The sequence below is a fragment of the Myotis nattereri genome (genome assembly GCF_964212035.1).
Source record: "Myotis nattereri genome assembly, chromosome: 18".
Taxonomy (NCBI): domain Eukaryota; kingdom Metazoa; phylum Chordata; class Mammalia; order Chiroptera; family Vespertilionidae; genus Myotis; species Myotis nattereri.
This window is the reverse complement of record NC_138093.1, coordinates 17988476-18010164: the sequence shown is the minus strand read 5'-3', so window position 1 is coordinate 18010164 and position 21689 is coordinate 17988476. Positions and strand designations below refer to the sequence as shown.

General features: G+C 41.3%; 1 protein-coding gene across 4 annotated transcripts in view; it reads right to left on the bottom strand.

Moving 5' to 3' along the window:
* DNM3 (dynamin 3) overlaps positions 1 to 21689 on the bottom strand; it is a 369574-nt gene that overhangs the window by 4179 nt on the left and 343706 nt on the right. For 2 of the 4 annotated variants that reach the window (XM_081113203.1, XM_081113206.1), the window contains one exon: positions 4543 to 5183. The exons of 1 other annotated variant lie outside the window; for it this stretch is intronic. In XM_081113203.1, the coding sequence (XP_080969329.1) occupies positions 5117 to 5183 (67 nt within the window). In that variant the 3' untranslated portion in view covers positions 4543 to 5116. Of the gene's footprint in view, positions 1 to 4542; positions 5184 to 17349; positions 19561 to 21689 lie in introns of those variants that run through there. One more of the 4 variants, XM_081113204.1, reaches the window with a different exon arrangement.

The window sequence follows — 21689 nt, the reverse complement described above, 5'->3', positions numbered from 1 at the left end:
TCTTCTTCCCTCTGCTTCCCAGGGTTTTCCATGAACACTCCTTTGCAATAGCAAAATGCCACGGTGCCTCTTGGCAGGTGTCACGTCACACCCTCCAGCTGTCGAAGGTTTGGGCCCTTCTCGAATCTAGTCCAACAATGACTTCAAATCAGGAATAAAGGTCCCCCATTCTCCTGCCTTTGATTTTTCCCATTTGCTGCTCCCTTTAAAAATCTCGTTCTTCCCCGAATTAATGAGAGTAATGCCAAATGTTATTCTCCATGTTGGTAATTCTGGGCCAATTCGATCAAAAGAGTTAGAAATATTTACAAGTCTCAGATCTTTACTGTTAGCACAGAAATGACTCGAATACATACAAAAATGAGGAGGGGGGAGTCCTTCAAATGTTACCATTTATTTCAGGTTCAGAAATACAGCTTCACATTTTCACAACAGGTACATGTGACCTTCACGACTGATACAGGCTTCAAAATTTCCATTTGCAGAGTCCATCCACATACCAGCATTAAGAAACCCCAAAGTGCCAAGAAGACAGTGGAAAGTATTCTGGCTCAAATTAATCAAAGACAACAGCAGAGACGAGGTTTTGCTTCTGTACACTGCTTCTTCATAAAAAGGCAAAAGAGGAATTTGATTTAAAAAGGGGAGTGAAAATAACATAGACAAGCAAGCAAAACACAGGCTGTACACATGAAATCCAACTCCAATGCAATCATGGTGGAGTTTCTGGTTGGCAGAAATAATTTTTATCACGTTGGCAGCAGACAATGCAAGAGGTTAGACAGAGTAATTTTTATCATAGCTTTCAAAACATTACATAATGAGCAAAGTTGGAGGGATTCAAGGATAAAAATGAGAGAAATGGATGCCTTGAGGTGAGCCAGGCGAGAAACCCAGACCAGAGGAGTGAAAGGTCTCACGAACATAGCAGAATGAACAGGTTCCCGACAAACAAGACTGTCCTTGAGCTTCCCCTCTCTCATTCTCACATATTCACACATGCCTACACATACATACCAAGAGCAGAGTTTACACTACATATGCTTCAAAATAGTCTTAAAGCTCAGAATACAGAGCACCACATAATTTTAAACACACCAGCTAGTCAGGATGACTTAAGATTACCTAGAAGACACATTTGAGCTTTTAAGAAAGGACTGAGTGATCAAGTGAACTCATGCTCTGAAAATCGTCTAGTTTCCTTCACATTCAACTCTCAGTTCAGAGCTAGCAGTCCTCTGGTACAAATATCATGTCTTGAGTTTCACATATTATCTCCTTTCGTTGAGTTCCATAAATAGAGACCTCTATGTAGGCTTTAGTCTCAATGTTAAGGAGATTCCTGTCAATTTCAAATTACATTGTTTTCCAAATACAAAAGTGTTCACCTGAAAAAAGGGGATGGATGACCTATCTCCAAGGTATTAAGAAACTTCTCTTCTGCATTTTTAGCCAATTTATTCAGAGAGATCCACTGCTTTTATTATATTACTGTATCCCTCTATTTTTTTTTAAACTTTACTGGAAAAAAAATGACTATATAGACCAACTTAGCTGTTTAAGAATCAGCCCAGCAATCCAAGGATAATTAGAGATCGTAAAGGTAGGTTTCCAGGTCTTATACTTTTGATCGAACTAAATCAGCAAAGGTTATTTCTTCTTAGACAGCAATGCTGTGATTTAGATACAAATGCCTGTGGATGTTATCCCACCATACTGTCATGGTAACTCTTACCTTTGTGCCTCTCAGCATGAATACAATCTGGAGAAAATTTTGTATGCCTCACATACTGTCTGAGAAATGGACCACTGTTGTCACATATTATGGCAGACTCTCCAAAGCTACCTCTTGCATTAGCACAGTTTAAAAAATAGATTCATACCCACACATACAAAGCACATGTATACATACATATTTATACCCATACACATACATACAGTGCACATACAATCACACTCATGCTTGTGGCATTCTAACAAGGGCTTTTAAACCTACTTACCCAAAGGGGCACAAAATACAGATACTTACAGAAACAAACTGACTGTGTATATACCATTGCACATAAAGACACATGCATAGAAAAGGTGTTTGTACACAGGAAACATCAACATTGATCACATACTGGTATTAGGTCCCATTTCATATTTGAGAATTATGACTGATGCTATACTGAAAAGTCATAAAATTAATCTACAGGACTACTTTTTAATCCTAAAATTTTAATCCTAAATCAGAAACTGTTTCATGATAATGTTTTGGAATAGATGAGTTTGCATCTGAACACGTAGGCAATTTGCTAATAAATAGACCCCACTGCTCTTCTATGTTATAAAACACAGCTAAAAGCAATAATCAGAAGAGTAATTTTGGTAGATGATTTCTGGAAATGCAATATAGCTGTTCTGATTTAATACTATTTCAATAATCTTTCCATAGTTGAGTAAATGGTTAGTCCAAATTAGTCAATAAGCATGCGAGATTTAGCATGTGACAATAAAATAGATTGACCTATCAAACAGACAGTTTATTTTTCCAATTACTAGAAAGCTGTGTACTTTATTTTGTTCTGCTAGACATCACGGAGCTCCATCTATTACATAGACCATATCAGAGTTCAGAGGAAGTTACAATAGACCTGAAGTGGAATGGAAAACACTCAGGAAGCTCATTGAGCTACATTCCTACCTTAAGGCCTGATATGAACACTGTACTTCAAACTGTACACACCCTTAGCGCTCCCCACTTCATTCACATTGACATCTCCCTTTAGTGGGATGCACAACTCTGGGAAATGGGATTAATGCTAATCATGTGACACTGTAGCAAAACAAAAATATTCTCCAACACAAGGACTGAAATTCCAGGGAAGACTAGGTCTCATCAAAAATAACTTAAACTAGAAGAACTATAATAATTAGAAGAAAAATGGAACCACAAAGAGAGACAGTTGGGACAGTGAAACTGTGTGATTACACTGAGAACAAGAGCCAAAGAGGACAATGCCATTGTTTATGACTGCATAGGATCAGGGGAAAGGAACTTGGAAAAAGAATCTCCAGTTTTCTCTGACATGGCTTGTGCTGATCTAAGAACACGCCTGTGGTTATCCACAGTATTTTCCTTTAACAGAAGGACATTTTTGAAATACAGCAAAACGCAAAACCACATATAGCACAAAGCCAAACCCTGGAGTATATGTTCCAGGAGTTGCCTATTTTAGAGAATTCAAAGGAAGAAGCAAAGGGAATCCTTAAAAGAGAGGATTTTATAAAAAGATCTCACTGTAGATTATTTCACTATGAATGTTTACTTAACACATTTCCATTTAGCTATGACACTATTTTAAAAAGAACATGTGTCCTTCACAGAGAATTAATGTTTTTTCCAATGGGAAAAAAAAGATATAAGAAGATTTAGGGTGGTGATCTTTATACAATCACATAACTTAAGAGGTGAAATGCCCTTTTTATGAATCTTGAACTCGCTGAGCTTTGCCTAACTGGGCTGGCTGTAACCTTTTAGAATAAGTTCAAAACAATGCCACTTAGCTTGGCGAGTTCTCTTTTTAATAATGGTTTAAGGTTTTTACTTCATACTTTATGGGTGTCTGCTTTGGGTATAAACTACACAGGAAATTAAAGTTAAGTTAACATACAAATCATGTTTGCTGCTTTCAAAGGGAGACATTTCAGTTGGTGAAAACTGATTTACTTCTGCAGAATATGAAATGGTGTCGCGGGACGCTGCCATCCAGTGAATACTTGGTCTGCTGTCTGGGAACAGTTAGCAGACAAAATTCCAGTTGGCTTCTGGCTGTTTCCTATGTGCTAATCATCTGGTCCTAGGTCATCGAACTCGGCCTTAAGACTGAACTATTAACCCCCACGCAAAAGGGCTCTTGTAAATTTCAGAAACGTTACAATGTGCCCATTTGCTTTGGATCTCAGTGCCTTAATGCCATTTTCTAGAATAACCTGGATAAGGACTCTGAAGTTGTCTAAGTGACTTTTCATTTCATTCCAGGTTCCATTCCTTAAATATGGTTATCCCATGGTGAGGCTCACGATTCGTGAAGAAAGCCTAGAATGGATAGACAGTTACTTTAAGCTTGCTTTAAAGGTGGGATACATTTTTAGGTAAGAGAATTACATATCAGCAAAGAGGAATATTTTTGCTCCAACCAACAAAATAAATAAATCAACTGGAATTAGTGTCAAAGCGTAATCAGCCATGCCTAAAATTAGATGAATCTGAAAAAAAAAAAGAGATATTTTCCATGTCAGCTTCATTGTGACCTAGGAGGAGGTGATTATATAAACGAATAAAGAAAATATATTTTCCAGATGCTTGTAGAGATGTGATATTTTGCTTCTTCCTGAATTCTGAAATTAACTAGTCAAATCTACTGACTGCCTACAGAAAAACAAGCTCTGAATCGCTGGCTATTGAATGTGCTTCTAGCATGAAACCAAACACACTGGCATGAGGGGAAGCCCTCTGGAGCAACCATGGCAATAACTTTTCCTTTGAGAACGACCTCGCACTTTTCGAAAAGCTTTATTCTTAAGAAACTCCAATTAAAAAAAAAAATCACTTCCCAGAAGTCTTATGAAATAAAGAGGAAGGAATGGATCTAAACAGGTAATTATGGAATAGAAAGAAACATTAATAAACATTAATACCACACCTGTTAGCCAAAACAGAATGTGGCACAATAAATGTGTATGGCTTAGGTCTAAGCCCACCATCTGATATCTCTTAAGGATTATATTTAATGGGCTATCTGGAAGGTAACCTGGGAAATTTCTTCTTCAAAGAAATTTCAAATATATGCCAGCGTAGGCATATAGTCCCCAAGGTATAGGGCTGCCATACAAACCTACCTTGGTCGATACAACATAGGAAGGCTCGAAGGGTCAGCAGTTTTCAAGAGCCAAACCCCAATGGTTTGACATACCATGAGCAATGCAGATGAGTGACAGATGCATTAGTAAAACTGGTTACTTGTCTACTGATGTCCACACATGCGACTACTCATGATTTACTGCAATGGTTATCAAATATGTTGCTTTCGTATAATTCATTAGTAATTAACTGCCATGCCAGACACTCCATTTAGTCTAATAAGGATTCTAGTGGACGGATTATAGTGGGACGAGTTGGTGATGGGGGTGGTCTCCGGCTAGAAAGAGAGAAAGAGAAAGGTAAAGAAACAGGTAGACTATCTAGCAGAAGGCTGCCCCAAAGACACCAAAGAAGAGCCATTGCCCACATGCTCATGCACAGACAGGCCAGCAGGAGTGTTTGCCACCTGTGATAATTTTAATACTGTTAGCTTTCAGTCACCCATCATTTTTTAAAACAAAAATGAGGTGTTTTTCATAGGCAAATCTTTCTGAAAACATGTTATCCCTCCCAATAGTAGTGCAAATATTAACTCATTGAAAAACCATCTGAAATATACTGCATATTCTTAGCCAATCGCGTATGATCACAGAGAGTTAACTGTATTGTGTAACTATAAGGTATAGTCTAGGAACCAATGCTAGGCCTTGGAGAATGAGGAGTTTTGAATTTTTATTTTCAATTATGTAATAATATCTTACTCTTTTTCTCCATCAGGATATTTGCGATCATTTCTAATGGATTTCAGCAATTGCTTTCTCCAATTTGTTTCATATCTACATCTAATTGGCAGAAAACCAGAGAATCAGGGTTTTTGGAGTTCTCTACAGTAAGTGTAAATAGGCTCAGGATGAGTACCCAAGTATCCAAGCATCCGAGTCCTGGTAAATTGCATGACCTCTTGTTCCTATTTTGGGTCCTAGAAGTTTTATTATTAGTAGTAATTTTGCTCACTTTCTAGTTGGTAATGGTGTTTCTGATAGCTGAAGTTGCTGAATAAACAAACTCATGATAATGTTGTATTATTGTACCTGTCAACTTTACCAAGTAATACTCCTCATTTCCTGACCTTCCACATTTATTTCCTAAATGTATTAATAAGTCTTTGTGTGTGTACTTGGCTTCGTATGTAGTATCTTGGGGAGTGATTTTTATAACCAACCAAATTAAGTAAGTTCTATAAATTAATACCTTTCTTCTTGATAAAACTCTCCCATTGATCCTATTGATTTTCCCCCCTCAGAAAGACCTCTTCTTGAATGTCACGGAATTTCTTTCTGTATTGGAAACACTATAAATTGACCAAATCAAATATCCTTTCTCAGGTATAAAGAAGGAAAGTTAGAAAAGTTAGAGAAAACAATCATGATATGTTTAAAAAAATCACAAAGTTATAAAATAAAACTAGATACTTAAGGAAAAAACAATGCAAAAGAGATATTGTTGATTAGTGGTAAAAAATCAATCACTTAGGCACAAATTCATAAGTATCAGTAGAGTTCCTTTTGCTTCCTGCACCTAAAAAAGTCTAAGTGGCTTTAGAAGAAAGGTTTCGTTGGGAAAGTGCATTCCAGCTTAACGTCTTATACTAGTCTTCTTATTAAGCAGGAACTCAATTTTTGAAATTTGGAGATACTTTATAGGCACAGTAACAAAACGAAACCAACCAATACTAGCTGTTTAATGGAGTAAACAAGTAAGCCCTCTTTCTGCAGAGAGGCTACTGGCTACAGTGAACACCTGAAATGTTTTGGCCATTCCCTGCTGGAAAAAATCCTCCCATAATCCCTTTTTTACTTATGACCGAGCAAAATGCCTGTTCTTTCACTAGCATAGTGATCATGTTCATTTAAATGGCCATATTTATTTAACCTATGTCCTGAATTTTGAACTTGCATCATTTTCCCCTTTGATGGGAAGGTTCTAGAGGCCAGAGGTCATGTCCAGTTAACTTGTTTCGTACAGTGATTAGCTTGTGTTACATCTCAGTATCTTTCTGTCCATCAACTGGAACTGATATTCATCCTTCAAGACCCATCAGTGAAGTCTTCTCTGATCTCCCTTCCCCTATCTTGATACATTGCTTCTATAGCGTATCAACATATGTCGGTATCACATGGAATCCTAATTAGGTTTATGCTTCTCTTCCCCCCATTAGAAATGGGATTACTCATCTTCATATTCTTCAATCTTTATCTTAGGGCTTGTCATTCAGCCACAGAATGTTGGACAACTGGATAAGTGAAAGTTACTCCTAAGGTAAGAAACAACTTATAAGATCTCGTGTTACCCACTGATCTTTCCATGACACAAAAGGTATTTGTTAGTAAATGAGTGCTATGGCAAAACTAACACACACAAAACTATAGTGACATGTAGGATTCAGACCCTTGGAAACTCCACCTATAAAGTATTTGACTGCTCAATTCTTCAGTAGGTGTTTGAAATAAATAAATACTAAATAATAGGCCCCCTGTCCTCATGGAATTAAATAAATAATCACGCTATCTATAGAAAAGTATTCTTAGCAACTAAGCAGTTATTGGGGGAAGGGCAAAGGAGTTGGCCAGAATTTGAACTTAAAGAAGAGAAATTCTACTAGAAGACTCAATAATGGGTTAGATTCAGTTAGGGAATTTCATTTGAAAAAAAGTGAATCTTAAACTATAAATTTAGTGACAAATAGGATATACCGTGGCATGGTGGATTGGAAATTGTTTCATGCACACGTGATAGCTTGAACCAAGGACTACAGCCAAACAGGGAAAGGAATGCAAACTGGTTCTTTTCTGATCCTTTTGTTCTTGGCTCAAATGTCCTTCCTCAGCCCTTCCTGACCACCATCACCCCAATCACTTCATGATGTTTGTGTATTTCATAGCGCTTACCCCTGGTTTTAATTATGTATTCATTTTCTAGATTATTGCCTGTGTCCTCCTAGTAGATTCCTTGAGAGCAGAGACCACATAGTTTGTATTTATTACATGTCTTCAGCATTTAGTATAATGTGATTAGAAGGCAGTGAATAAATGTTTATTAAATAATGGACAAACAAATATATGAAAAGTGCCCAAACAAAGATGTTTTAAGCAGGTCAGAGTATAAGCCAGGTCAATGAGTAGGTTCAATGAGGCGGGAAATGTAACACTTGGAGGCTTATATTTGAAGCATCGAGTTTATACAAATAGAATCAGAAGTCAAAAGATATAATTCCAGCTCCAATGGCCAACTTGTACAATTATTAACTCACTATATAAAAGCCTCAGTTTTCTCATATATGACAGGGGAGACCCACTAGAGGACCTATGACATGCCTTCCAGTTATGCATTACCTGCATTATTTATGGAGCACCTACTATGTGTACTGCATTATGCTGCAGGATTTTTACGAACTCAGAATCTACTCCTAGTGGAAGACAAGTGGGATAAAACAAATCTGCAAGGAGTTCTACTATAGCACACCAATTTAAGTGGGAAAAATAGGACAAATTTTTGTAATTTTTATAACTTTGAAGGGAGGAAGTCAACACTGGGGAGAAAGAATAGAAAGATTTCAAAACTCTGATGGCCCAGTAACCTCTCATTAACCTCCTCTCCAGTCCTTGCACCATGCTGATGGGACCAGAGAAAGACGATAGTAATAGGCACCCCCAGAAGGCTGGACACCAGGAGAATGCAGCTTTCCGCTGCGTGCCAGGACTTTTGTCTGTCTTGTTCACCACCATATCCCAGAGCTTACCATGGTCTTTGGCTCATCCTACCTTTTTTCCAAATAAATCAGAGAACCTATCCATTATGCGCTTTTCAAGGAACTCTCTAGGACCTTCCATTGAATGGGAACAGCATACCTGAGTGGCAATTTTATGATTGAAAGAATGAGAAAGAAAATTTCCATCATGTCCTCTCAAAATAATTATGACTTCTTTAAAATATGCCCAGCTTCAGCTGAAAGTAACCCTTATATGCACTTAGTAGTTAAAAAATCCTACAGAGTCCCTAAGTCTTCTGGAAGAAATGAACGTAATTTTCTTTCTAAAACAATAAACCCCCAATAATCTGTATATAAAACTAGAAAGCAATTCAGGGGGAGCGTGAAGTTATTCAGCATGAATTTTCTTAAGTAATGCTAAGATGTCTGCCAACTTCAACACCAGAGAAACGTTCAGGGTTTACTGTGAAGGTTCACTTCATTGGTCTGGTTCCCAACCATTCAAATTTCCAAGGACATTCACCTCATAAGACAGTTTGTTTTGAGCAGAGCGAAGTTATTTGTTTTGTGCTGAGCTTCCCTCGGCTGCTCTTTTAGTGACGGGCTTCATTAAGGAACCCCTCCTATTGAAATGGAGCAGCTTGACTCACTTAGTGTTTATTGAAACACTGTGTTGTGTGTGGGCGGTTAATGGTTACGATACAAGAGCCATGTTTCTGCTTCCAAACCAAAGGGAAAGATGTAATGCTTGAGGTCGCATGTGTAGCTGCAGGGATGGACCGGTTACAGTATTTGGGACACTGACAAATTTTGTAAGAAAGTCAAACACTCACACAGGGTGGGTGGCATTGAGGGAGAGAAACTGGCCTCAGTGATGAGGCAGAAGAATGTGTGATGGGTCTTCTTGTCTCTTTCGATTCTCTCTTAAGAACTGCAAGAACCAGAAACTCGCCTGCTCTTCATTGGTTTAGCTGGTTCTGACTATCGGGATGCAAAGCCAATCTTCACATTGGTGGGGAGAATTCATAGGGCACCAATGACGGCTTTGGTGCGTCAGTGTGAGGGGTGAGGTGGAAAGGACCTTTACTGGAACGGCTGGACCTTTCTGCCCTGCCTTCATTCCTCCTCAGGACGGACGTGGGAATTACCAGAGTGGGGAATGTGAGAGCCACTCTGTGTAGCTCAGTGTCCTTCCTTCCCTAGGCTGAAGCCAGGATCTACCACCTGCCGGTCAGATTCCTTACACTACCTGTTCCAAGGCCGCGCTTCCCCAACCAGACGGCGCTCCCCAGTGCCCCGGAGGGCTTGTTAAAGCATAGGATTCTGGGCCTATGCAGAGTTCTAATGGGCCGAGACCTTTCTAGCGTGCTCCCAGATGCCGCCGGTCCTGGGACTAGGCTTTGAAAACCACGATTCTAAGGCATGATACGTAATTCTGACCTCCTTTTACTTTAGCAGTTCAATCCACTTGCCAGATAATGTCCCAGCAATAAGAGAAAGTGCTGGGGGGGAAATCTCAAGAGGGATGAAAGAAATGTGGTAAAGAGACTTTGATATTTTGGGGAGTGGGACATAAGCATGGGTCAAACCGGTCTTAGGTTTATATTGTAAAGCCCAAGATGCTATACTATGGTAGTTTTCTTCATCACCAGAGAAATAACTACTTGCTTAGGGATGCTTGCGTAGAAAGCAAACGTCTCTAAACACGCATTCCAAATTCTTATCCTTGAGAGGGTGTGGTTGAAGTCCAACCTAATTAGCTAGGCAGACGCAGATTTAAAAAAAAAAAAAAGAAAGAAAACCCTAAAAAAAGATATGCAAAGATCGACACTTCTAGAGGAATGATATCTAAGTGGGTAGTTACTTGCATAAAAAAGAATATGCGATAGACTTCTTTTATAAGTTCTACTTATTAAATATAATTGAAGCTTTAAAATATCACTGTCTCAAAAATTCAATTTACATATAATTACATTTAGGATCACGGGAGGGTTATGCATCTCAGGTTTCTAGGAGTCATGAGAACTTGACATCAACTTGCCCAACTTTTTTTTTTTTTTTTTTAATCTTGTTGATGAAACAGGTCCAAAAAAAGGAAAAAAGGGAAGGATTTGCCTACTAAACCACAAGAAATAAGATACCTCCTTTCTTTTGGCTACATTTGGCCAATTTCTTAGAAAACAGAAGAGAACGAAAACAAAAACTACTTCTGAGTTTTCTAACATCGTGAAGAGCGCCTCTCCCAGGGGGTTCTGTTGAACAGGCCCCGGAGCTGCACCAGGCAATACTGACTCTGGTGGCATCAGTGAGCTGGCTTAGGGGGTGCCCACATATCTCCCTCCCAGGGACTGGAATCCTTGTTTGTCCACAACCCTCTTGAATGACTTCATCCTTTTCAAAGCTAAAGGCCTGTATGCATAGCTTATCATCTGAATGGTGTTGTAAAATTCCTATGAACCGAGATTACACCTTGTCATGCGTACAGCCTTCCATAGCACCTGCAGAGGGCAGCGTCCCCAAGAGCAGTTCAGAGAACACGAATGAGTGAATTTACCCAAGGTCAAATCAGACAGGAGTGCACCTCCAGGAGAAGTGGAAAGGCAGCTATGACCCAGGACCTCCTCTTGCGAATGTCTGCTCTGAGAGACAGATTATGGGGTGCAGCATTTAACATGTCAACATTGTGTTTGCACTTTGCTTCTTATTTTGAGCATTTATTCACAAGACGGGTTTTATATATGTAGAAGGTATAAGGGTAAGTCCAGAAGAATGCTGTAAAAGTAAGGATTATGTCCACATGGAAGATTGTATTTTGTAACTTATTATGAAAAATACTAGAGGATGCTATCCAGCATATTTTTGGCCTTTTCCATGTCAGCAACAGAGTTCGCCAATACTGTCCATGAATAGTTTACAGTAGAGTTGGAAAGGACATAGTACTTGGAGTCCATTCTGAGGGTCTAAGGAATTCTCTAATGTGATCCTTGCTACATATCAGAGCCAGCTTTTTTCCCCTGTGAAATCAACCCGTGACTTTATAATGTATGTCACTGGGAAAGTATGAATTGATTGATGAAATTTGAAATAGGAACCTAAGGAGGAAAAGAGCCTATAATTTTTATTTGATGATACAAACCTATAATATCCTGTATGAATTAGTCTCTGAGATAAATGGTCATATAATCTACATTGGCAGTCTTTCTTTGCATTGTCTTAAATATCTGATTTGGACTTCACCTGTAGGGGTGCTACTGATATACCCACTTCTGTGGAGGCAGCAAAAATGCAGCTGAGAGGACAACTTGCCCACGTTAGCTCTGCTCCGTTTATGATTCATAGGAAGAATTTTACAATAGCATTCATCCAGGCAAGGTTGACAACAGAACAGGTCGAGAAAGTGTTTGTGTTTAAATTATTTCTTAAAATACACAAAACACTGGGATAATTAAAAAATAAAATTTGATTAACTATCGCACATGAACTCACTCTGTAGTTTTGCATTCCCTCAATGAGCCCTGTTTGTGTGAAGACGTAGAGGTACAGAAATAAAGATAGTTACTGCCCAGCTGTTTCTAGTTGAGATAGAAGGAGAGATGAGGAAACAGTAGGACCAGTGCAATGTCAGGACAGTGCCCCGGGAGTTGGAGGGGCCCCTGGAGTCTTAGCCTGGAGTTGGAAAGGGACTGGGGATCTGGAAGGACTTCCAGAGCACCAGGAAAGTGGGGGGCCTGGCATTCCAGAACAGGAAACAGTACATGGGGAGAAGAGAAAATGAGAAGTCAGTTTGAGAAAGCAAGTGTGTAAATTACTTGTTTTGCTCTAAGTCCTAATGCGTAAAGCAGATGATGTAGAGGATTTTTAGTTTTACCAAACTATGATTTCTGAAAAGCATTCTTCTTGAGATGAACTTTTTTTATATTTTAAACTCTGCACTGTCTCACTGACAACAGATAAGCTGGGTAGAAGAAAAAGACAGAATGATTGCAAAAAAAAAAAAAAAAAAAAAAGCAGAAGGCAGGAGAATTGCAATGAGAAAGCTACATTGGAGAGAAAGCATGTGGTTTTTAAAGAGATTCACATATACAAGGCTATGGAATGCAGTTAGGCAGTGTCCCTAACAATGACTTTTTTCCTTTTGTCTCTCACTGTACCTCCCTCCCTTCTTTCCCCCTCCTCTCTCTCTTTCTTGAGAAATCCCCAAAGAGCTCTCCAAGAACTTACATGCTGTAGAAACCTAGTCCCATTGGTGGCAGCTGGGGTAGAACTCTCTCTAACCCTCTCCATCTTCTCTGTCCTGTGCCCCTGCCCTCCCCTCACTCCCACCCAGCTCCAGGGAAGGAAAGGTTGGCTACTCAGCCATCTGGGTGAAGGAGGGAGGCTGGGAAGGAGGTGCTGGGAAGGAGCTTCTGGGAGAGGCAAGCTCCCACTGCTGAGACTCACCATCCTTTGTCATCTGAAATCAGGGCGAAAAGAGAAAGCAGCGACGGCGAAGGAAGACACAGCTCTGAACCTCCGTATCAAAGTGTAACCTTCCTTCCTACCTCGGAGCCTGGAAAGACTCTGGCCCCTTTCCAAGAGGGAGCGAGACCCTTCTGGGCATGAGAATCCGACTTGGGCCTCACCTCAGAGAGTGGAAGTATGGAATTAGAGATATGGATGGAAAAGAGAGCCCTTCAATTCCCTGTATTTTTTTAAACAAATAAACAAACAAAAAAACCCAGAGCTTGAGTAATTTGAAGACTTATGTTGTACCGACATTTCGCTTCTGCCCGACCGCGATACCTGGTGGGTTAAAAGGCCAGTTTTAAATGCACGGGGTGATATTTTTCTAGTCGCTTGCAGCAGTCCCAGGGGCAGAGATGGAGACAAAGAGCAGCCCTTGACTCATTACAATCCCGGCGATCCAAAAACATTCCAGCAGGAGGAGCTCTAACATGCCCTAGAGTTCAGATTTTCAAAACCAGAAAGTTAAAAGCAAACAGAAAAACAGAGAGACAGTGTGCCCCTCAAGCTGCGGTCTCAGTGAACAAACATGTGACTAAGTCCAATTAAATGCTCAGTGCGAAGCCAAGGATGAGACTGGCGGGGACAGGACGGCCCACATCTGCTCTGTCCACCTCCCGATGCTGCTAGGCCAGGGCTGGAGCGGGTCCCTTCCTTAGCTCTTGTAAAAGTGGGGGCAGAAGGCTGATTTCTGGGCGCGTGTGGAAGTCATTCTTGCCCTCTTCACGTGTCCTATTGTTTCTAAAAGTGTCCCTGACTGGCTCAAAACCTACATTTTCTTTGGTGGTTGAAGGCGCTACAAAAACTCCTAATGTACTTTACTCAGTGGCTCGCTGGGTGCTTTCTTTCTTTCTTTCTTTCTTTTTTTTTAACGCGGGAAATGCTGTGTTTGTAAAAATTGGTGCTAAAAGGGCACCGAATCATATGTCCCCTGGGCCATGTGAAGAGTCTGCAGAAAGAATTAGAGCTTTCTAACACACACACACACACACACACACACACACACACACCCAACTGGAACACAAAGCGTTCACTCAGGAAACTGAGGAGGATATGCACTTAGCAGTTATCAGATTTTTAGGGTGAGTCTTTCCATTTTGGACAGTGATGTGGGAGCTGACACACGGGGCTTCCAGAAGGATCAGAATTACTTAACCTGAAGGAAATTCTCAGCCGACCCCTTTTCATCTCTGGCCAAGAAGAAGTCAAACTTTTTGTTTTACACCTTAGTGGTATGCCCACACTTAAAATTTTTATACAAGCTCCTACAGAAACTTTAACTAGGCCAGTTCAGACCAAAAGTCACTAAATAAAGCTAGTCTAGACGGAAAAATCTATGAAAACCATATGTCTTTGAGGCATCTGTCTTACAAAAACTGCCATCGTCCTGGAGAAATAGTTTGCAAAGTTTGCTTTTAGGAACGCACTGCTCTCAGGAGCACGGGGAGCCGAGCTTAAAGACGATGGCGGGACTTGGACGGAGAGAGGAAAGCCACGATGTTTACAAATGAAAGGCTCTCATCTGTCTGTAAACATCGCTGAAAGGAAAGGCAAAGGCAGATGGAATTTCCATCTCCATTATTCTCCAAGGGATCAAAAACGTCGACAGTGTTGTTCCTCCATCCTCCTACAGAATGTGCCACCAGGGGATCTCAGAGCCACTGCGACCCCACTCCCAGAAAACTCTTTGGAATAATGTTGTACGTGGCTGAGGCCAAAGAACCAGAACATTTTCTTCTGATGATTACCTCATCCTGCCGGCCTGCCAAACACAGCGAGCAGGCAGGTGTCCCTCCTAAGTAACCAAAGGCAGACTGTCCTAAATGATGGGGTGTGGGCCTGACTGCGAGTCATGGGAAGTGGGAAGGGCTGGGGTCCTGAGCAGAGAGAATACAGAATGGAGGGATGGTCTAAAGCCTTGCTTTTCCGATTTAACGCTGCTTTCTGAACTGAAGACGATGGTCAGTGCTACCTTCATTATTCTAGCTACGTATTTTTACATCTCAGAATGCACCTGAACGAGTGGTCTCAGATCCATAGGGGGGAAACCCCCAGGAAATCAAACTTTAATGATAAAAACAACATTTTAACTAAAAACTGAACAGACTGGGGAAGATGTTGGAAGTATTCATAAATTGTAAAGCTTCCTTGTGGCCTTTAGGAATATGGTTCTGAGATGCCTTGCTCTACAAGGAAGGGGATTTTGGAACGATAGTAACAATGGTTATTGCCATGAGTGTGCATTCCTGCTCCGTCACCTGGATGACTATGAGTGAACAACAGATATCAAATAGCCACATAGGGAGAGAAGGTTCTGAGTGTGAGGAGGCGAGAACATTTAAAAAGAAGGAAACCTGTAAGATGTAATCAATCCCACAATGTTTCAAGCAAAAGTGGGGAACGCTATTTCAACCTGTTTATTCAAAGATGCTGGTGTTGTAAATTGAGTTTTCAGTATTTTTATTAGTTTTCAAGTACTAAATGTTATGATAGTAATGAGGGTATTGAAATATTAAAACAAATCAACATCCCTCATTACAGTTTCCTAAGCCGTAGGCATTTAAATTATGGAAGGGCACTGATGAGCCACTGGGGTGTTTCTGGCCCATGAATTTATGTCCTGAATGCTCTAATACTACTGTTGTTAAAGCTAAAACTCCACCCCCCCCCCAAATGGTATGTGGCTTTATTTTGACTTTAGACCCAGATATGTGGAGGCAAATTATGGCAGTGGTTTCTCTAGTTAACACATTGACTAATATTTTCTTAATTTTCCACCTCGAGGTGATAATTAAGGTAGAATTGGCTTCCCATGAAGTTTTATTATTTTAGTTATTAAAATATTTTCCAACCCTACTAAACAGCAAAATCAAATTCTAGTTGTTTCAGAAATCAGTAGACCTTTTCTAGAGTTTTTATAGCTTCTCATCCGTGATCTGAAGGGAGAGCAAGTGGGCTGACTTCTGGCTAAGGCCCTTGAACGTGACACTAAGTGGAGATTTATTCAAGGGGAAACTTTCATTCACTCTTAAAATTGACTTTGAGAATGATCCTGATATTTAAGCTTTAAAAATACACATGGTCCAGAATATATCTTACATAAATATCCATTGCCAAGGAGACTACTTTCATTTTAGTCTCTCTGGGTGGCAAAGTACCCGTAAAAGTCTTTCTCATCTCCTACTCTCATAAGAGGTCTCATTCTAGAACAGCCGTGGGCAAACGATGGCCCGCGGGCCGGATACGGCCCGTTTGAAATGAATAAAACTAAAAAAAAAAGGCCGTACCCTTTTATGTAATGATGTTTACTTTGAATTTATATTAGTTCACACAAACACTCCATCCATGCTTTTGTTCCAGCCCTCCAGTCCAGTTTAAGAACCTATTGTGGCCCTCGAGTCAAAAAGTTTGCCCACCCGTTCTAGAAGAATGCCATATATATGGACCAAAATACATTTAATCAAAGCTGCCTCATGGAAGTCTGAAACTAAATGGAGGCAGTCTTCACATGGTGGAGGCAACGGGGGTATTTGATTGTAAAATAAGTTCATTTTCTATGTCATATTAAAAGCCACCTGATGTCTTCTCACACCATCTCACTCCCTCTTGGTTTTTCAAAACTGTCATAGAAACTTGGGGATTCACTGGTGATGGTTTATCTAGTTGGTAACTATCCACATCTTCACCTCATTCCCCCTCTCAATTGGTTCATTCACCCTCCCACACACAAAAATGGGGAAGGAATGAAGCTTATTTCTAGATTTTATATTAACCTGCATACTTACTGGGTTCCTAGAAGAGCAGTGAGAAAAGTATTTACTCCTTATCCTATTTTTCTGTGTTTAAAGGGAGATGTCAACTGTAGGAAGAGTGGGGACTGTGAACTTCTCCAGTCAAGAAGGCCTGGCCTTGCCACTGATGAGGAGGGACTGAGGCTCATCCTGCACTTACCATGTTGACTAAGCTCCTTGGACGGGAGGTGTGCTCTCGGCACCATTCCTGGGAGCTGATAATTCTGACTGGAAAGCAGGGTGGACATGTCCTCGTGTTTATGGGAACAGTTAGAAAGTACTTCCAGAAATCAGAGCACTTGTTATTTGCGGTTGTGTCTATCATGTGGCTCTGATGGCTGAAAAAGCAGCAGGGGGAAGCAAATACCACGCCACAGGGAGGACTGCCCAAATACCTTGAGGCTTCAGACTCTGCCCCATGTAGAATTTCTCCTATTTTTGGTCAGAGTTGTCATATGACCTAAACTTCCTCTGAATACCAGTAATGCGGCATCACAAAACACACAAGCGGATTCTCTCAAACCCGAGGCCCTTCCAACACCGTCCCTTTTCCCCACAGTTGAAAATACTGGCCAGACCCAAAGTGTAATATTCTTTTGGCAACAGCATTTGGTAAGGCAGATGGATTTCATTTGGCAACTAAAGGGTATAAATATGTGTTTAGATTTGGAGGTTCCCCCAGACAAAGGCTACAATACTCTGGGGCCTGGGTAAACTAAAGGATTTCAGTGTCAGGCATTTTAGAATCCTATGTTTAGGCAGCAACAAAGAAATGACAAGCAGACAGCAGCCTTGGAGGCCTCAGCTAAATCCTCAGCTCCTTCCTCACAGTCCTGGAGGCAGGCACTCAAAGCACATTCTGAGTGAAGAACTAGCACTTCTATCTTCACGCTCACTTTCCTGGCTGTTTATCGGCGAAAGCAACTCCGGGAACCTCAAGTCCACGTCCAAGATAAATCAGAGGGAAGGAAAAAGGACCCAGCAGCTCCTTCTGGTATTTTGCTGGTTGGATAAAATTTAAAGGTGAAAAAAGCCAGGAACTGTGTTGTGCCATGAAACCGGGAAGACATGGAAAAACATGCCGTCTAACCGTGACTGCCCACACGTGAAGGTTTCCTGGAAAAGCATTATTTTTCTGCAGTGAGGGAGACAAAAGGGGGCAGTGATAAAGCCAGCTCAAGCTTGTGTGTCTGCCGACATTGGGTAGAGTTTTCTCTTTTTTTTTTTCCTTTGAGCTGACATCAACTTGTATATAGGAACAGTCGGCAGATGCTGATGGGGGCAGTCTGCTGCTGACTGGCTAGAGGAAGAATAATCATTTTGGGCATTTTTCACTGGTCAGTGGCCGACGGCCCGGCTCCCACCCTGGCTGTCTTCCTCTTATCAATCTGGTGAAACCTAGGCCAGAGCGGGTACCCTGAGACTCAGAAAGGCTTTGTCTGCAGTGGTTGAAGCTTAGCAATTTAGGGCCCCAATTGGGACAATGCCAGGGCGATTTGCTGTGATCTGTCCTGGGACGAGGAAGCAGTTGTATCTGGTTAACTCAATGCCAGCCACCACTGGGCCACCAGCGACATACTGTGCGATGTTACTGCTGTCTGCCGGTACTGGTGTTGCCTGTACTTTGCTTCCTGCAGATCCTTTCTTATTTTCCTTCCTTTCTTACTCTCCTGCAACCTTGGGTGATTGGGAAAGTGAGATAAAGGACACACTGCAAACAGAAAGGCCTAATCAGGAGCCTCCCTTGACATACACGCAAAGCTCCCAAATTCTGGTCCTCGGAACACTTGCAGTTCTGCTCCTGGGCCTCGTCTACACAGAACCCATCCTTCTGAACTGTGGCAGATTGGAGACATCTGCGTAGATGCAAGTTGCTAGAAGAGACCACCTACTTCACTGAGACCAGATTGAAACCAACACCCGAAGAATGAAGCATTCCGACATTACCCATTGATCCTCCTCAGTGAACTATCATGTTACAACCACAGTCACTGTGGAACTAGAAGGAGTTTGATGGGATAGTTAATTGAGGGGCTGAAACAAAATTGGACATTTTCTTTAGTGAACAGCTTGTGGCCAAATTTCTGTTTTCATCAAAATATATTAAGCACCATGACAACTCATGTTAAACCTGCAATGAGTTAGTTATTAATTACGCTGGGGATTTCAGTAACAAATTTTGGAACACAGTAGCCTCAGGAGATGCCTGAAATATTAAGAATCAGGAAGAATACCTCAGAGTTGATTTTATTCTGGGCAATCATACCTTTTTTTAAAAAAAGGACTTTTTTTTTGACTTTTGAAGCCAGTTGCTAAAAATAAAAACTGTTCCCTGAAAAAAAATCCAAATTCCTAATCATGAATTTATTTGTTTGTTCTTTAAAGGGGAAGGACGGTGGGGAAAACAGAAAGCTCATGCGTGGCTGAGATGGGAAATCACAAGACGAGTTCATCATCTGTCCAAATAGCACCCAGCTGCTAAGAGGAGTCACACTCTTACAGGGCTGCTGAGGAGAGAGCAAGGCGGGACGTTCCCAGGGCATGGCTCGGGGGAGTCAGACACAGGCTAGTCACACGAGTCGCTTAACTGTCCGTGGGCCCTGTGCCCCCGACTTCAAGGTTCAGCTGCTTCATCCTTCATGGCACCAAACCTTGATGTTAGGGATGCAAAGACACTCATAAGAATTGCGGGTTTGTCTTTACTCACACTTTGGGGGACTGGCTGAAATAACAAAACAAAGAGACCTTACCCATAAGTGAAAGGGACTCTGTGTTAACTGTCAATCGAATCAAAATATGAAATATGTGAAGGAATTATAGCCCATCAGGGCAAGCAGGTCAAACGTTTATAGTAGGAATGAACTACACGGTAAAGAGAATCAAATGGCTTTGATCTCCGTAAAGAACAGAATGTGAGTGCACAGACTGCCTCTGTGTAGAGAGATTTCTGTATCGTTTGCCATGATTGGTTTAGTGGTGAGTTACTGAGAATGTGGGACTGTGGTGGGGCTCAATGTGTGCCCTGCAGAGTCAAGGAAACCGCCTAAATGAGAGGACATACGTGGGAAACCCTGGGGTAATCTGGAGGTCACCCCGGGGCCATCATGCAGCACAGGATGCCAGTGTCCTTGTGGGGCCTCACCAGAGGCTTTCAGTGGAGCATTTCTTGGTTCCTATGTTGTGTTACTGTCATGTGGACGAGCTGGAGGAAAAGCCACATTCTTGCCTATGATTCAGTTTTGCCATTTTCAGAAGACACCACCAGCCTTGGTGAGGAGGGTGGTTACAAGACAGTGCTTCTATTTTTCAACCTTTTTAAAAACAGAAGACTGAGTGGTGAGGTCAATGAAGTCTGCTTTTCCTCGGATAGAGACCCTTCCTCCCACTCTGATTCCCCCTCTGACGGTTGCAAAATAGCTCAGCCCAAGGAAAGGGGAGAAGACAAATGCGTGAAATAACGCCAGAATCGGCTGTTGCCAGGGAAAACACTCCGATTCAGTTCATTTGTTCTGTTCATGGCCAAGGCTGTGATTCCCAATTACCTAATTTTACCAAGTTGTAACTGAAAATAGCTACATCGGCCCTAAAGTTAGTGCATGATGAAGAGTTAGGAGCTTCAAGTAAGAGAACAGGACCCCTCACCAGGTGGTGATATATGTTTAAGATCATCTTGCTGAGCAAGGACATGACTGGCTGGGATTGTCAAACAGGTTCAGCCGCTCCACAGAGGTTGTGTGGGGCGAGAGGGGCGATCCACATACCCTGGCAATAGAAAATGTCCCACACATCGGATTTGTGAAACTCAAGTTACTAATGACAGAAGTATCCGTGCTGGTGAGTCTCTCTGGGACCGAGACACTCCCCAAGTTCAGGTGGAATTAATTAAAACAGGCGTGTAGTTTGTAATATTTCCAGCTCCCTCCCTGAAAGGCTCCATGCATATGAACCAGAACAGCCTGAGCAGCTGAGAAGAGCTGGGCCAAAAGTGACTCCACCAGCCTCTGTCCTCCCTCTGTCTTTACATGGCAATAGAAAGATAGAATCATATTTTTTCCTTCTTTTTTTTTTTTTTTTTTAAGCAGAAGGCTCCTGGTTTCTGTACAATTCATGTGCTTTCATTACCTTTGAATTGGGTTAAAATAAAAGTGTATAGGCTCTTAAAAGTCAAGATCATAACTTGCTAATGAAGTCGGGAATTATCCAGAAGAAAACTGCACAGGCACATGCCCAATGATTCAGGTATGGCCTTTGTGATTTTAAGTCCCCCCACCCCCCCGCTGCTCCCCCCCCCCCCCAAGCCGGCGGGACACTGCCCATGCTGTCCTGTCATTTTATGAGTTTCTGGTTTCAGATAAAAGAGGAGAAAGGGCCCTTAAGAAAGCAAAGAACTGGGGTGGGGGTGGGGGGAATCAAACTTCCTTCTCATAAAGTGAAGGGCTGTCTTCCTGGAGATGATGGATAATGGCATTTCAGCTTTTTAAAGTTTTTCATAGAAAAAATGTAGGCAAATCAGGGAGGGCAAAGAGAATATAAATAAACAGAACAAGGTGAAAATTCAACAAGAGCTTCCCTCAACTTCTTTCTTTTTCTTTCTTTCTTCTTTCTTTCTTTCTTTCTTTCTTTCTTTCTTTCTTTCTTTCTTTCTTTCTCTCTTTCATCTTTGTCTGTCTTTCTTTTTTTGAAGTCTTAAACCCCATTTCTGGCTTGCATTTGGTAGGATTCCTGCTCTGGCTTTTATTAAAAACAGACTTTATGTGGTCAGAATTCTCCATCTTAAGCT